Here is an 18,670-nt window from a genome sequence, read left to right on the forward strand (position 1 = left end):
GCCACACTGACTCCAGCACCAGCGCTCGCGCTCACGGTGCATGACGGGAACGTGCGGGACTCGCCGCATTAATTTACTCGCAGCCGATTGGACGAACAGTCTCATCCTTATGGATATTTAATGAGAGGTACATACGCGCGCATGCGCAGAGCCGGAGGGGTGCGTTGCTGCTACTCAGGATCTGATTCTGCACTAGTGGAAAAGATGTAAATCTTCATCGATTCGATTAGTGGACTGGAAATATGATTGAGAAGCAAGACGACAGTTTTATCTGTGTGTTTATTGCTCTTAAAGTGGACTATCAGTGCAATATCACAGACCACCAGAATAGTGCTGCATCGGATTTCACACATAAATCAGACGTTGATCAAAAGCAGAAAAGCAGCACCTGTTAAAAACAAATATTCATAAACACATTCAGTGGCAAATGTTGATTATGTGAGACTAAATGATGCTGGATAACACAGGAAGTGCTTTCATAAACTCTACATTTGTGATAGTGTACAGGTTAATATTTAATATGTCAATAAACTGTTAGCATTGTCAAGATGCAAAAAAGTCACGTCCTGATATTCATTTGAATAACTTAAAGTTTTAAACTCGACTGATAATGTTTTAATGAACAATCGAAACACAAATATTAGCTTGTGCTAATGCAACTTGACACATATTATGATCACAGATCACATCACGACACATTTGTTCTTCTGCGCTTCAGGATTGTGTGGGTTTGTCCCTGATGAAGAGCTTCCCGTGTGATCGTGTGGAAGGAGGCGGCGGTGATGAGAGGAACGCGTGGAGGAGCTCGACGCTGATTCGCTGGAGCGAGACCAACTCTGAGACGGCATGTTCTTCACCGAATACTTCACGGTGCTCTGGGATCCCATGGACAGCCTGGACTCATCTGTGACACTCACACACTGATGACGCCGTGAACTCTTAGCTCTCTGAGCCGACAGATCCGGATGGAGAGGCGTTCTAGGAGCATCTGAGACAGGAAGTGCAGGGGAAACAGGAAGTGCAGTAAAGAGGCGTTTATTTGAGACAGGAAGCGGAGCTGAGAGAGGAAGTGCAGTAAATGGGTGTTTATCTGAGACAGGAAGTGCAGTTGAGACAGGAAGTGCAGTGGAGGGACTTTCAGCTGAGACAGGAAGTGCAGTAAAGAGTTGTTTATCTGAGACAGGAAGTGCAATGGAGGTGCATTCATTTGAGACAGGAAATGCAGCAGAGACAGGAAGTGTAGGGGAGGCGCTTTCAGCTGGGACAGGAAGTGCAGTGGAGGCGGGTTCAGCTAAAGCAGGAAGTGCAGTGGAGGCTCGTTCAGCTGAGACAGGAAGTTCAGTGGATGCACGTTTATCTGAGACAGGAAGTGCACAAAAGAGACGTTTATCTGAGAAAGGAAGTGCAGTGGAGGCATTTTCAGCTGAGACAGGAAGTGCAGTAAAGAGTTGTTTATCTGAGACAGGAAGTGCAATGGAGGTGCATTCATTTGAGACAGGAAATGCATCAGAGACAGGAAGTGTAGGGGAGGCGCTTTCAGCAGGGACAGGAAGTGCAGTGGAGGCTCGTTCAGCTGAGACAGGAAGTTCAGTGGATGCACGTTTATCTGAGACAGGAAGTGCACAAAAGAGACGTTTATCTGAGACAGGAAGTGCAGTGGAGGCATTTTCAGCTGAGACAGGAAGTGCAGTAAAGAGTTGTTTATCTGAGACAGGAAGTGCAATGGAGGTGCATTCATTTGAGACAGGAAATGCATCAGAGACAGGAAGTGTAGGGGAGGGGCTTTCAGCTGGGACAGGAAGTGCAGTGGAGGCGGGTTCAGCTAAAGCAGGAAGTGCAGTGGAGGCTCGTTCAGCTGAGACAGGAAGTGCACAAAAGAGACGTTTATCTGAGAAAGGAAGTGCAATGGAGTTGCATTGATTTGACACAGGAAGTGCAGTGGAGGCGCGTTCAGCTAAAACAGGAAGTGCAGAGGTGACACCCACAGTTGCGTCTAACGTTGAACTTAAGACTGTAATGAGAGAGCCTGTTCCTCCGGAGAATGAAGTGTGTTCTGGGACAGAATTTGGACCCTCGAGTGAGCCGGCAGATCCAGAGTCGATGATGACTGATGTTTGCTCTGGTTCTGTGGCTTTAGAGGTTTGCCTTGTTTCTTTTGTGTTTTCCTGAGCAATCCCCGCCGCCAGAGAGACGTCACACGCGCCAAACCCCGACCCCACCCACTCACACATGCTATTCTTATCCTCGTACGTAATAAGAAACTCAGGGTAGATCTGAGACTTGTCAAACACCACAAAGATAGAGGGGTCACGTGTATCATCCACACAGCTGTCGTACAGACTTCCTTCAGCGCGTTTGGCCGGAGGATGGCGAAAACGAGCCGCTCCTCGAGTGTAGTACCCGACCAACACCCTGCACACGAACACACTCCTCACTGCAAACTCATCAGTCCGCTCGTCCCAGTACCTGGCGTTCTTTGAGAAATAAATCCCTGACAAATAAGGGGGGAAATTAGAAATTACAAGCAAATTCGCTTTTTAAAACATTTCAATTTGTAAAGGGTTACTCGTTACTTTACTCGTTACATCACAAAAGTAATCTGATTACATAATGCATGTACTTGTGATGTGTTACTTTACTCGTTACATCACAAATGTAATCTGATTACATAATGCATGTACTTGTGATGTGTTACTTTACTCGTTACATCACAAATGTAATCTGATTACGTAATGCATGTACTAGGGTTCCCACTCTAAACCAAATGTCAAATTCCCTGACTTTTCCCTGACTTTCACTGACTAAAAAGATGAATTTCCATGACCTATAATATGAAAGTAAAATAATGCCAAATGTTTTTTAAACAAAGAGCCTGTTGAATTGCAGATGGAAATTAGCCTAAGGCTATAATCTGACATATTTACATTTGTGAAAATGTTCATTAATATGTATTGTCCCTTTTGTTTTTTCCCAAAAAAATTTAAAAAAAATTGTACTACTTGAAAAAATATGCATTGCATTAACCCTGCTTGTATTTTAATGCTTTGTATTTTTAGGGTTTGCATTTTTATGGGCTGAAATTTAGCATGGTTGAATATTTAAGCTGTGAATATTTAAATTCAAAACATTTCAAACACACTTCAATAATCCATATTCACCTTTCATATTTCACTTCCAAAATATTCAAACTGATTATAAATACAACCTATAATATTCAACAGGCGGATTGAACAAATTCAGTGGTTCAAATTCGACAGTAAATTCAACGTTGACGTCCAGGAACTGCAGGAAACGCAGTAGATTACCGAGCAAAATCTCCTTCTGCTGTCAGTCGACCTCACCAGCAGGGGGTGCAAGCGCATGTTGTTGATGAAGACCGAGCAACAGTTAGAGCAAGCCATTCATTCATAAAAACTAATTTACAACAATGTAAGTGTATCTGTGACTATTATGTTTTATGTGAAATTCAGTGTCTTCACGATTACTTTTCCTGTCTAGCCTACATGCATCTCTACCGTGAACGAGATTATAATGTTATTCCACCGATACGGATGTATACAGATCCAATGTTACATTTGAGTTTGACATATCTATTGGTTGTTTAGTTGCCTCAACCTTATATTGCGGTGATTGTGCTGCATGCAGTAGCTACTAGGGTTTCCCTCAATACGTCAGGATTCCCCTGCTGGACATATGAAACGCTTAACGTAGCTTAATGGACTAATACAGTGATATATAAAAGACCAAACTCGCAGGCAAGCAGAAGCACTCAGAATATGAACTTAACGCCCAAAGTTTAAAGCTGCGTGTTTCTCAGTGATACTGGCATAAGTTGGCTTGACATTGGACATTCGCACATTTAAGGACCGTCTCTAAAGTAACACACGACATTGGTAAACACGTTTCTAACTTCAATAGCATTTGAAGAGAACGACTTGCAGTCATAAAACCAACTGTTAAGTGTTCCTGTAGGTGTCAGGCATAATGCGCAATTTATTCAAATAAATTGAAGTTTGCTATTGAAGTTAGAAACGTTTAGGCCTATAGGACTACCAATGTTACTTTAGAGACGGTCCCTACATGTGCGAATGTCAAGCCAATTTTACATTTAGTCTTTTAGCAGACGCTTTTATCCAAAGCGACGTAAGTTTCAGTTAAACTAACAATATAGGACAACAATATGAAAGTGGTATGACCCTTCCCAGATTAATCATCTATGTAGGAATATTAACATGTATGTGGGCATACTTATACATACATCCCAATAAGGTGCGAGTTTGGTATTTTATATCACTGTATTAATCCATTAAGCTACGTTAAGTGTTTTGTCCTGATGGAATGGGAATCCTTGAGTATGATGAGGTATTGAGGGAAACCGATTATAATCCCGTTCATGTTAGAAAAAGTTGATAACATGTAGCCTAATGCTGCGTTCACACCGGACGCGAATAGCGCGTCAAATTCGCGCCTACCACGTCTAGTTATACGCTTGACCACTTTGAATCCATTCACGGGTTTCGATTGTGACGCGCGTAAATTTCACTTCAAACTTTTGTTTTTTTACGCGCGTCAATTTCGCTCTTGACGCGCGTAAAAAAACAAAAGTTTGAAGCGAAATTTACGCGCGTCACAATCGAAACCCGTTGGCGGCCATCTTTTTTATGTTGATCGAGCATTCACCGAGAGAGTCACAGCTCTGTATTTGCCATGGAGAGCAGAACGGCGGCGTAGGGGTCATCGTCGCCGTATTTGTGTCCACCTGACCCTTTGACCCAGTGTGGCGAGTTTCACCATTTGCTCGCTCCAGGAGCTGCGCCTGGATGACGGCGGCTTTCAGTGGTACTTCCGCCTGTCCCGCGCCCAGCTTGATGACCTGTTGTCCCGCATCGGAGCGAGGAACACCCTCGCCCTCATCCACCTAATCTGTCATTTATTTTTGTTTTGATGATGGAGCCAGCCTCCAAAAGTGATTAATCTGTCCTGTGATTTTTTTCTCTCTCACACACAACACTGTCCAGACATGAACTTATAAGGCAGTATGTTTGTCTTCACATTATAATAATATTTAATATAATCTAGATATGGAATAAATAGCATTCAATACAAAATGAATGTCTATATATTGAAATCAAGTTTTATGTGATAAAATCATTGCTTTGTTGTGCATTAGAACCATTACAAAATAATGTATTGAAGCATCCAGATACTTCACCACGTGACAGCAGCAAGCAGCTAGGCTTCTGATTGGTAAACGCGGCGCGAATTGACGCCAAAGTTCAGATTTTTCAACTTGGGCGGCAGACGCGAATTCGCGTCAAACGCGTGAATGCACAAAATGCACCATTCGCGCGTAACGCGCCAGACGCTCGTATTCGCGTCTACCGCGCCGCGCTCCACGCCTCATTCGCGCCGCAGGAATTTTTTACGCGCGTAACGCGTCTTTGCATTGACTTAACATTGAAATCACTCGCGCCTGACGCGCTATTCGCGTCCGGTGTGAACGCAGCATAAGGCTACACAGGGAAAGTAACAATGAAGTTAATGAATGAAACATAAAAAACAGCTTTTGTGCCTTTATCATCTTTTCCGCATATATACTGACCCAGATAATCATCACAAAAAACTTAATACATGCTCAATTGTTGTAAATGAGTATTTATGAATGAATGTCTTGCTCTAACTGTTGCTATGTTCTTCGTCAACAACACGCGCTTGCACCCCCTGCTGGTGAGAATTGGTATAGAAAAATTACATTTTGATAAATGGAAACTAAAATTTAAAGCAACAAACTAAATTCCCTGATATTCCATGACTTGGACAAAAATTATATAAAATTCCCTGACTTTCAATGTCTGGAATAGACCTTTTAAAATTCCATGACGTTCCAGAAATTCCATGACCCGTGGGAACCCTGTGTAATGTGTTACTTTACTTGTTACATCACAAATGTAATCTGATTACATAATGCAAGTACTTGTGATGTGTTACTTTACTTGTTACATCACAAATGTAATCTGATTACATAATGCAAGTACTTGTGATGTGTTACTTTACTTGTTACATCACAAATGTAATCTGATTACATAATGCAAGTACTTGTGATGTGTTACTTTACTTGTTACATCACAAATGTAATCTGATTACATAATGCAAGTACTTGTGATGTGTTACTTTACTTGTTACATCACAAATGTAATCTGATTACATAATGCACGTTACTTGTGATGTGTTACTTTACTCGTTACATCACAAAAGTAATTGATTACGTAATGCAAGTACTTGTGATGTGTTACTTTACTTGTTACATCACAAATGTAATCTGATTACATAATGCAAGTACTTGTGATGTGTTACTTTACTTGTTACATCACAAATGTAATCTGATTACATAATGCACGTTACTTGTGATGTGTTACTTTACTCGTTACATCACAAAAGTAATTGATTACGTAATGCAAGTACTTGTGATGTGTTACTTTACTTGTTACATCACAAATGTAATCTGATTACATAATGCACGTTACTTGTGATGTGTTACTTTACTCGTTACATCACAAAAGTAATTGATTACGTAATGCAAGTACTTGTGATGTGTTACTTTACTTGTTACATCACAAATGTAATCTGATTACATAATGCAAGTACTTGTGATGTGTTACTTTACTTGTTACATCACAAATGTACTCTGATTACATAATGCAAGTACTTGTGATGTGTTACTTTACTTGTTACATCACAAATGTAATCTGATTACATAATGCAAGTACTTGTGATGTGTTACTTTACTCGTTACATCACAAATGTAATCTGATTACATAATGCACGTTACTTGTGATGTGTTACTTTACTCGTTACATCACAAATGTAATCTGATTACATAATGCAAGTACTTGTGATGTGTTACTTTACTTGTTACATCACAAATGTAATCTGATTACATAATGCACGTTACTTGTGATGTGTTACTTTACTCGTTACATCACAAAAGTAATTGATTACGTAATGCAAGTACTTGTGATGTGTTACTTTACTTGTTACATCACAAATGTAATCTGATTACATAATGCAAGTACTTGTGATGTGTTACTTTACTTGTTACATCACAAATGTAATCTGATTACATAATGCAAGTACTTGTGATGTGTTACTTTACTTGTTACATCACAAATGTAATCTGATTACATAATGCAAGTACTTGTGATGTGTTACTTTACTTGTTACATCACAAATGTAATCTGATTACATAATGCACGTTACTTGTGATGTGTTACTTTACTCGTTACATCACAAAAGTAATTGATTACGTAATGCAAGTACTTGTGATGTGTTACTTTACTTGTTACATCACAAATGTAATCTGATTACATAATGCAAGTACTTGTGATGTGTTACTTTACTTGTTACATCACAAATGTAATCTGATTACATAATGCACGTTACTTGTGATGTGTTACTTTACTCGTTACATCACAAAAGTAATTGATTACGTAATGCAAGTACTTGTGATGTGTTACTTTACTTGTTACATCACAAATGTAATCTGATTACATAATGCACGTTACTTGTGATGTGTTACTTTACTCGTTACATCACAAAAGTAATTGATTACGTAATGCAAGTACTTGTGATGTGTTACTTTACTTGTTACATCACAAATGTAATCTGATTACATAATGCAAGTACTTGTGATGTGTTACTTTACTTGTTACATCACAAATGTAATCTGATTACATAATGCAAGTACTTGTGATGTGTTACTTTACTTGTTACATCACAAATGTAATCTGATTACATAATGCAAGTACTTGTGATGTGTTACTTTACTCGTTACATCACAAATGTAATCTGATTACATAATGCACGTTACTTGTGATGTGTTACTTTACTCGTTACATCACAAAAGTAATTGATTATGTAATGCATGTACTTGTAATGTGTTACTTTACTCGTTACATCACAAAAGTAATATGATTAAAAAACTGGACGTTCAGGGAACATTCAGAAATTCTGTTCTCATATGTTAGCTAAACGTTCCTACAACATATTTTAGTTAGCTGGGTTCTACTTATGATAAAACATACCCTTTCCATAAGCTGCTGCATCAACCTCCTGAAAGTCACAGTTTCTGTGACACACACCATCGACAAGAGAGGATCTAGTGCCGTGGAATAAAAGCCGCTCATGATATCGCTCACATTTGTTTGCAATTTTCATTTGTTCTTTTTTCCTGCAAAAAAGTATGTTTATGCAAATAAAACTGGGATTTAAAGATTTGTGGCAAATAATCAATTCTCCTCAACAGGCCTGAACTGATACCCACATCATGAAGTTTTCCCAGAGTTCCCTGTTTTGCACACGCTCGATCTGTCGGACAGTAAAACCCCTCAGACTTTCATTGAAGCGCTCCTGGACTCTCACATAATCTCTGTGAGACGGCGGAAGACGGATTCTCTGCAAATAAACAAGAGATCTGTTTTATTAGAGAGCAGCGATGATGATGAAATTACTAAGATCATCACAAAAATATGCACTTTGGAACCTATTCAAAGTTTGTGTTCTCGAGGCTCTAACACTGTTGTTGTGTAAATGAACGGCCGGAACACATTAAAGTTTCTGTTTTCTGTTAGAACGGTGTGTTATAGCGGCCGCTAAGTTAATAACTAATGATCTTTGCAACGGAAGTGAATCAATCAAAATTAACTTTATCTGGACAATAACTTTATTCTAGAGCTGCTGTAAAGCCTAAACAATCTCTATTACTTTACTTCCAATTATCACTGTAAAGCTGCTTTGAAACAGTCCATATTGTTAAAAACGCTGTATAAATGAAGGTGACTTGACAAAAAAACTGAACCTGAAATCCAGATTTAGGAATCGCAGAATGGTCCCAAAATCCAGGAACACCTTTAGAAAATTTAGTCTTGCTGGCACCACAAACTCTGGAAAACAAAGATCACCCTGAATAACACAAGACAACAGTCAGAAGCATAACATCATCGCACAGGACACATGTGAGCGCCGTCACCTCGCTTTAGCCTTCTGGACGTCGACTGATGAAACGAACGCGGGCCGTCGCCTGACGGGTCTCTCTGTGCCGCTAGCTTCATTTCGTTGTTTCATGTCTGTGAACAAGATTAGCAGTAATGTTCAAATGATAACACTTTACAATAAGGTTCATTAGTTAACATGAACAATACTTCTTCATTATTTAATAATCTTAGTTAATATTGATTGTAACATTTACTAATACGTTATTAAAATCAACGGTTGCATTTGTTAACATTAATTAATGCACTGTGAACTAACATGAACAACTGTATTTTTATGAGCTAACATTAACAAAGATTACTAAATACTGTAACAAATGTATTGCTCATTGTTAGATCATGTTAGTAAATACATTCACTAATGTTAACTAATGCACCTTATTGTAAAGTGTTACCGTTCAAATCTTAATACAGCTGAAACCCGCACAGAGCACTGGCTTATAACAACAAACCTGTGAAACTGAGCTCGTAGAAACGGTTTCCCGCTGTGAACTTGATCCCAGAATCCTCTTGATTCTGCTGTAAATACTCCTGATATTTCTGCTCCAGCTTCTCACTGCTGACTGAAGACAGTCGGTGCATCTCTGCCTGAGAAAAAGAAACATGTTTATCAGCAGCAGTGATGCGGTAGGTTGCTTTTAAAACTATTGTTTTACAATATTCCATTACTCCCTAAAAAACTAATTACATAGTTACTTTTTACGGAAAGTAATGCATTACGCTCTCTTCCAGACCTTGCAGGTGTTTCTTTACTGAGAAACAAATCATTACTCTAAGCAAATTATTTAAAGTGCAACGTAACTTGCATTACTTAAAAAAATAATAATAATAATTTAAATAATGTGTAAATTTACAAAGTAATTAGTTACATCAAAAATCTGGGTTAATATGATTAAGTAATGCATGCTACTTGTAATGTGTTGTTACATCACAGAAGTAATTTGATTATGTAATGCACGTTACTTGTGATGCGTTACTTGTTACAACACAGAAGTAATATGATTACATAATGCATGTTAATTGTAATGTTCCTTGTTAAATCACAGAAGTAATATGATTACGTAATGCACGCTACTTGTGATGCGTTACTTTACTCGTTATGCGTTACTTTACTCGTTATGCGTTACCCCCAACACTGATCACCAGAAACTATTTGCTCATTAACACTTTAAGCAGACGAATGCAGTTGATCAAACATACTATTGTTGCGTACTGGATCCAGCGATTGTACTCGTCTTTCCAGTACCAGTTCCAGGAGGTGGTGAGGAGCATGGAGTCGGGAAGCAGCGCAGAGGATTCTGTAGAGAGACGCCGGACCTCGTCGAGACCCAGAGTCATTTCCTCAAAACAAATGGGCTCGTTTCCAGAACTGTCCAGGAGCAGAAAGGCGCAACACATATTATTCATTCAGTTTTTCCATAGACATGGAGGTTTCATTAAAAATATGTATTATATAAGTTACATAACACTCGAAAGGAACGACATGATTTACTACCAAGCATACACACCTGTGTATGTTGGATGGGTCACAGTAATCACGCTCAATCTGTTGATTCTGGGGTAAGTCGTGCCATGTTTGGCCCACCTTCACCTCCCACTTATAGGGCATTTTAAAGTGTGTTTTGCTGCATTCATCTGCAGACAGAAACGCTGACATCTGAATCTCACTCATCTACTAATGCCGTGTGATTCAATAACAACCCAACAATAAAAGATGCACAAGGTGCCTTATTTCTGTTCACACTGTGACTTCTTGCATGTGTGTATATGTATTTGTTATCAACAATGTGGTGTTAAAATATGAATGGAATTAAAAAACCAGCTGGTCCGGTACAAGGTGAATGCAGTTCATTAAATGTTTTGGTTATGTATTTGGTGAGTAACTTTATAATATATTCAGTCAGTCGATCATCGTGACCAAAAAAGACAATAATATTCCATATTATAATCGATTTCAAAGCACTATCGGATGAGACCATTTGAACTGAATTGATCTAAATAATGACAATATTAATTTTGCAACATATAACATTGACACTGTATTGAACTAAACCGAATCAACACAAAACTGAATTGAGTTGAATAATGACACTATTGTCTTCTGTAGAGCTGCCACATAGAAACTCCCTAGCAACCACATCGCAACACCCTAGCAACCACCCGAGATATTATCACACACACGTACCGTCTCCGCAGAAGCCTCTGACGAGAAAGGACAGGCAGATCTCGTTCTCTGCAGATGAGATCAAATATAATATGAGGCAAATATTCTCGTTGCTTCACTAATAAACCAAACTGTGAACACTAACACTTAAAATAATTCATTGGTTTGAGTAGGACAAACTTAAATTTAAAATTAACTTGTATGAGTATTTAGCACTTTCTTTTTCTTTCAAGTCCACAGAACTGATATATTTAAGTAAACTGAACTGTATAATTGTTTTGAGTTTTATTAAATTACATCTTTTAATTTAGACTAACTTAAATTTAACTCAAACTGGGCTAGGATTTCTATTTCCCAGCATGCTTTGCCTGTGGCACTCGAAAGGGAGAGTAAATGCTAAAATTAAGTGTAATGGTTTGACTGAATCATCGAAGGTCAGAAGCAAGTACACTGGTCAATAAAGTGAGATTAAATGCACACAAATGTATGTTTTATTTAACATATTTAGTTAATGGAGGTTTGCATAGTATTCTGATTCTGCTTTTCACTGATTTTATTCATTTTGAGGAATATTGACATATTTTTGTGCAAGTGAGATGAGTAAATGCACGCTCACATTTAGTCTAGAACTACAATAACCATCATGTTCTCTCTCTCACACACACACACACACACACACACACACACACACACACAGACTTCGATTTGTCTCAACATGAGGACAGGAGAGCTGTCAGTCAATGAATGTGAAAAAGTAACTAGCGTTACTTATTTGAAAAAAGTAACTCAAATATTTTGTTGTAAATTGAAAAAGCAATGCATTGCTTTACGAGTTACTTGAAAAAGTAATCTGATTACATAACTCAAGTTACTTGTAACGAGTTGCACACGACACTGATCCCCGGCACACCTGTGTTAGTCTCCGGCTCGATCCTGCGCGTCCGGACGCTCTCCGTGTTCCCGCGCTTCCGGACGCTCTCCGTGTTCCCGCGCTCCTGTCGAGTCTTCAGAGCCAGGATGTTGCGGTAGACGAAGGGAAGCTTGTCCATCAGCTGACGACACACTCCTCTGGAGAACAGGACTCGTCTCGCGCGAGGCTCCTGGAAGTCGTGGGTCCGGCTGCAGTCCGTGCGGCCGCAGCGCCCCCGGAGGAAGTCCTCGCACATGTGCAGTCGAGTGCACTTCTCTCCGTCGGGACAGATCCCGTCAGGCCCTCGGTTGAACATCACACACACCTGAGAAGACGACGACACACACACACACACATGAGCGCGCTGCAACTCAGATGTTCCAATTCCATTCGATTTCGATTCTAAATTCGATTCCAGATTCAACTCAGTGAATATAGATTTAATAGGGACATTTAATTTTATATTTAACAATATTAATACAACATTATTTTCCTGTTATCTCTGTAAAGCTGCTTTGAATCTGTATTGTAAAAAGCGCTGTATAAATAAAGGTGACTTGACTTAATATAAATCCTATAGTTATAAAAAAGAACAGTGAACATAAGTTTACTAACAAGTGGTTAATTAATAAAAAGAAATTAAGAGCCACAAACTTGTATGTTAAACTCTAAACTCTATATTTCAAATGCATACAGTCAGTGAATACACAGGATTGTGATGCAAGAGGAAAAATTGGAGGCGTGTCTTGACCAAACAGGATCAGGTTATATTATGTTTAAGATAAAACAAACATAAAATCTCACAGCATTTGCTGTAAATGCAAGGCAATGAACAGTGGAGGAAAACTAATACTGGCTTTTGGGCGATGGATAAATAAATATGGGAAAAAAAATGATTCGTGGCTTTTGAGAATCGATGTTGAATCAACCACATGTTAAAAATTAATCGAAAAATGTATTTATTTAATTTATTTTTTTGCCGAGCCCTAACCGCCCATCAGTAGTGAAGGAAGTGAACATGTGACCGGCTCACGGGAGGCAGGAGCGCGCTGTCGGACTGCAGCAATAACACACGCAGATCCTCTCGGCTCAGGCGGGTCATGTGATGCGCTCGCAGGATCCTCATGTTGTGCTCGGATCGCAGCTGCTGGTGTCCAAAACTGCAGCCATGCCTTAGAAACACACACACACACACACACACACACACACACACACACGCTCAAAGTCCTGTCTGAATGTTCTTCATCTGTGGAAGCTCATTTCCACCACAAAAGAAAAACATTACGTAATGCACGTTACTCGTAATGCGTTACTTTACTTCAAAAAAGTAATCTGATGAGAAAAAAATCGTATTTTGGTAAATCATAATCATGACATAAAATGTGGAAGCTTATTTCCAACAAAAAAAAAAAAAAAACGTAGAAAAAAAATCATACTTTGGTAAAGCTTAATTATGACATAAAAACAAATCATAATAAAAAGTGGATATGACATTTTAAGTCAGAATTATAACACGAAGACAACTTTTTAACAATTATTAACCAGTAAAACACAATAATAAGTAATTAAGCAGGTTGTTATTATCACTTGATATGTCAACATCAATTATCTCAATTTAGACTTTTTAGAGGCCGTTTACAAGACACAGTTTCTAACTAAATAAGTAAAACATTTTATTCGCTTTTGCCGGTTCACAAACTTTTTAAAACGATTTCAAAGTGCAAGTTTTTGAAAATTATACCGTTATCGTTTCCGTGTAAACTACAAAACCGCAACTTTGCGCATTATGTGTTCAGTCTATAGGCGAATGGTGTTTCTTTGCGAAGTGACGTCGCCATCTACTGGCCTGGCAGAAGAATACAGCGCTTTTAACCCTCTGGGGTACTTTGTTTTCCAGTCACACATTGGACTTTCACGTCATTAGTGACATCAAAATGTTATTTTTTCCAGTAAAATCAATGAAATGTATTTTTGTTCAATAATATTTTTCTGGTGTTTTGAGAGAATTCTATGATAATAATTAATATTTATGCAATAATTATGATCCATTTTTTCCCATTGAATATAATAGAAAATGTATATATATATATATATAATTTTTATTATTTGTTAATTAATGCTGTATTTCAGGTTAAATTAGAGACTAGATCTATAGAAAAAAGAAGATTGGTGCCATCTGTTGGAAGTATTGAGCATAATTATCATGCAATATCATATTGTAACCACTAGATGGATTTACAGCTCTCTGTAGAAATGCTTCTGAATTCTAGTTGTTTTGCACATATTTGCCTATTTTTTTTCAGGTTGTGGATTTTAATATATAATAAGAGATTCTCAAAGACTATTTTTGTCAAGTTTTTTGTTTGTTTGTTTGGTTTAAAATGATTTTTTGTACAGTTCAATGAACAATAACTCTTATTCAAAATTGGCAACAGCAATTATGAACAAAAAAATAAAATAACAGCAAAAGTATAATAATTATCAAACAGTAAATGGAAATCAGGATGATATTTAAAACTTTACAGTATATAAAAATTATTACTATTATACTTTTGCTGTTATTTTAGTTTTTTGTTCATAATTGCTGTTTCCTTTTGAATAAGAGTTACTGTTCATTGAATATGTAAATAATATGCACATAATATGTAAATATAGTTATGATGATATTTAAAACGCTTTTTTTATTTCTCTAACTATATTTACATATTATTTACATACTAACTGTATTTGTAACTAACTGTAACTGTATTTTATTTAACATATTCTCACATTTCTCTGTTACAGTTTCACCAGTCTCATATTTCCCTGTGTGTGTGTGTGTGTGTGTGTGTGTGTGTGTGTGTGTGTGTGTGTGTGTGTGTGTGTGTGTGTGTACTTTGTATTTTCATATTTTTTGCCAATTTCCCATTCATTTCCTATAACAGTGACCGAAGGTCCCGAGTGACTATTTTTTTCAAGTACCATAAAAGTCACTAAGTTTCGTAACATTTCGATGAAGCTAAGATTTTTAAAAATTATTTATTTAAAAAATTCCAGTCAGAAATGACCGAAGTTGATGGATTTCCCGGATCCGGGTGAACGGGATCGTTTACACAACTTCTCACAACACACAACAACACTAAGGAAAAACATTGCTGTCGTGTAAACATAACCTTAATTTCATAATTATGACTTCGTTTGACATAATTCCTATTTTGTAATCTGATTATGTCATCATTTTGACTAGGTCTATTTATCTCATAATTGACTTAGCTTGTCATAATTTTAAGTTTTTATCGCATAGTTTCAGTTTTTTATTTCAAAATTATATTAGTATGTCATAATTTCAAGTTTTTACCGCATAGTTTAAACTTTTTGTCTCAAAGTTATAAGTATGTCATAATGTTTTACTTTTGTATGTCATAGTTCTGATTTGTATGACACTTGTTTCTCATGTGGAAATAAATGGGCTTCCGTATTCATCAGATCGTGTTTATATCTTTTCTCTTGACTGAATGTATTCGTGTGTTTGAATCAGCTGGTGTTTTAGTGGATTAGCAACACACCGTCTGTCTGTCAGATGTTCTGATTGTAAAGTGTGTTTGGGCATCTTTATTTCTTCATCATATGTTTGTTATCCAATAAATTATATATTTTAAGATCTGTGACAACTTGCCCCACGTAGTCCACCGGTCTCCACACACACACACACACACACACACACACACACCTGTTACAGCGTCCCGTCATCAGCTCATATTTACACATATGAAGGTCTCCACAGAACTGCTCGTCACACTCTCTCCTTCGACACAATTTGACTTTAGTTCGTGCGAAAACCTCCTTATTTTCGTCCCGGTGTATGACTGTGAAGGCGCCGCTTTCCCGCAGGATTTTATCCAGGGAATTCTGAGGTGATATTTCTGTCAGCCCGAATGAAATGTCCAGGAGTCGCTCGTAATCCATCGCTCCGTGATTCCCGCACAGAACCTGCAGGATCGTGTCCTCCGCCATGATTGATGAGTTTATATACGGGTCAGAGAGTGAGTTTCTGTCTGAACACTGACTCCAGATCAGCTCCTGATGGTTCCTTCTCTCTCCGAGGAAACGAAACTCAAAAAAGGGCCCGTATGTACAACATTTCCCTGGAATGCTCTTAAAGATGCAGTGTGTGATTTTTAGCGGCATCTAGTGGTGAGGTTACAAATTGCAACCAACAAAAGTTACGGTGGCCGACAGGAAGTGATGTCGTCGTCTGAGACAGCAGAGAGTAGCCAGTTAAACAATGAGTTTTCTTTACAAAGATAAATTAAGAAATTATGTTTACTTTATTGTTCAGTAAGGCGATATGTTATTGCTCCTTGTTCATCATTGTGTGAGTGTTTTATTCGCTGACTTTAGCAGCTTCTTTACACGAAGAACAACATAGTGACGAAACGCGTTTGTCCGTTCAGGGCCACCGTAGAAACATGTGGATGTAAGGAGACCCGCGGTGTGTGTAGAGAGAAACGTCTCTTTCTAAGCTAATAAAAACATAACGGTTCATTATGTAAGGTTTTTACTGAAAACATAGTTATAAATATGATATTACATTTCTGTCAACAGATCCTCCTGAATATCACAAAATGCACCTTTGAATAGTCTTAAGCTTTGACTTAAAGGGATAGTTCACCCAAAAATGTAAACTCTGTCAGTAATTACTCTCCCTCCTGTTGTTCAACCCCGTAAGACTTTCGTTCATCTTCAGAACTCAAATTAAGATATTTTTCATTAAATCTGATTAAATCCCTTTCATAGACTTCTAAAGAATTGAAACTTGTTCCCCGAAAAGATATTAAAATCATCGTTAAAATAGTCCAAGTGACTATGTAGTTTTTCAACCTTCATTATATATTTCCAAGACCCTTGTGATGGTACATCGACTTACAATAGGTTGAATGACACGTCTGCCGTAGCCTGACAGTGTCTGTATCGCTTTTACTGGCACTATGTAACTTCGGGTTTCGGGTCGGAACCCGAGCACAAAAAAACTACAAAATTCGACTGCTTTACGGCATACGTCACTTCCCCCACGTCCTCAGATTCTGACGTGAGAGCCCAACTAGCGTTTGATACCCGTCTGTATGTGTTTGTCGTGACAGAAGCAACAACTAAAAGGAAGAAGGCAAAGGTTTTGTAAGAGGAGACTAAAAGAAGAAAAAGGGAGAGTGACAAATTAAAAGACCGGATGAGGATCACTATTGGAGGGAGAGCAAGACAGTTTGAAGACGCTGAGAGTGTGTGCGCGCGCGACCGGCTCTCTCTCTCTCTCTATCTCTCTCTCTCTCTCTCTCTCTCTCTCTCTCTCTCTCTCTCTCTCTCTCTCTCTCTCTCTCTCTCTCTCTCTCACTCTCTCTCTCTCTCTCTCTCTCACTCTCTCTCTCTTTCAGTAACATGCACCCTGTCACAAGCGCAGCAGTCAGTCATCTCATCTATAAAGTGTTTATACATTTATAAATAAATCAGGGAACTGACTATCGCGCGAGATGTAAAAGGCTGAATAACATGGCCTGGCCCTGTTAGGTTATCTATCTGGTCCTACATTTATCTTCACGAATCAAGTAATGCTAGTAGAGTAGCGAATTATCAATCTGGTAGCTACACTAACATGCTAATTTACGATGGTTATAATAAATTATCTTTCAGGATGTTTTCTTTTACCTAATGTCTGCAGGCTGATATGTTTGTGTATTTATTTTTCTGGTGAAAGTGTCTTGCCTCAGGCTATAATGCAAATCGATTTTCAAATTTGCAGACTCATCTATGGTAGCTTGATATTATAATATTGACGATATATGGCTATTAACTACCACACAAACATTGAATTGAATTAGCATATCCGTTATGTAAAACGGTAGACAATAGGCTACTATAATGACGCTGGCTTGTAAACGTGAGCTAACGCGATCTTTTGGCATTTAAAAAAAATAAAACCTATTGAAATTATATTCATATGACATGCTGAAATATATGCCACTGTACCTGGGATGAAGACATTTCACACGCGACGCTGGCCGTCTGCCCGCGAGAACTCAAGACGGTATCGCTTGTCAACAAATGCACACGTGTATCGCCTGGTGTAACCATGACAGATTTTACGACAGTAGTAGAAGACAATACTGTTTCCCAACTGTAGGGGGACCCGAGAGCAAAAACCGCAAAAACGACATAGTGTTGCTTTAAGTTAAACAAGCGACGAGAATACTTTTTGTGCGCAAAAAAAACAAAAATAACGACTTTATTTCAACTATTGATTTGCTTCTCTGTGGGCGTCGAGTGAGTTCACTAGTGTAACAGCGCACCGCTTCTGTGTTGTACGTCACACGCAGCCTCACTATTGGCCGACGCTGGTCATGTGTGTGATGCATGTGACGTATAACACAGAAGCGCTGCGCTGTTACACTAGTGAACTCACTCGACGCCCACAGAGAAGGAAATCAATAGTTGAAATAAAGTCGTTATTTTTGTGCACAAAAAATGTTCTTGTCGCATGAAATCAATAATAAAAGGATTTTAAAAACAGAAATGTCG

General features: G+C 38.3%; 1 protein-coding gene across 3 annotated transcripts; it reads right to left on the reverse strand.

Annotated features, from left to right (window-relative positions):
- Positions 1-260: 260 nt before the first annotated feature.
- Positions 261-18,448, reverse strand: LOC143706062 (protein mono-ADP-ribosyltransferase PARP12-like). 3 transcript variants are annotated; one of them, XM_077197618.1, is made up of 13 exons: positions 18,122-18,448; positions 15,831-16,355; positions 13,155-13,293; positions 12,122-12,446; positions 11,233-11,280; positions 10,556-10,682; positions 10,248-10,416; positions 9,500-9,635; positions 9,026-9,122; positions 8,855-8,939; positions 8,321-8,451; positions 8,082-8,227; positions 261-2,491 (listed from the first exon to the last, which is right to left on the reverse strand). In XM_077197618.1, the coding sequence occupies exons 2-13, from the start codon at positions 16,286-16,288 to the stop codon at positions 684-686; spliced, it is 3,669 nt and encodes a 1,222-aa protein (XP_077053733.1). In that variant the 5' UTR covers positions 16,289-16,355; positions 18,122-18,448; the 3' UTR covers positions 261-683. The 3 variants fall into 3 exon arrangements, with proteins under 3 accessions (XP_077053733.1, XP_077053729.1, XP_077053730.1); XM_077197615.1 differs by lacking the exon at positions 18,122-18,448 and having other exon boundaries at positions 498-1,197; positions 1,282-2,491; positions 15,831-16,228; XM_077197614.1 differs by lacking the exon at positions 18,122-18,448 and having other exon boundaries at positions 15,831-16,247.
- Positions 18,449-18,670: the final 222 nt, after the last annotated feature.

This window comes from Siphateles boraxobius, unplaced genomic scaffold (assembly GCF_051911475.1).
Source record: "Siphateles boraxobius isolate OS27281-9 unplaced genomic scaffold, OSU_SipBor_1 402, whole genome shotgun sequence".
NCBI classification, from domain to species: domain Eukaryota; kingdom Metazoa; phylum Chordata; class Actinopteri; order Cypriniformes; family Leuciscidae; genus Siphateles; species Siphateles boraxobius.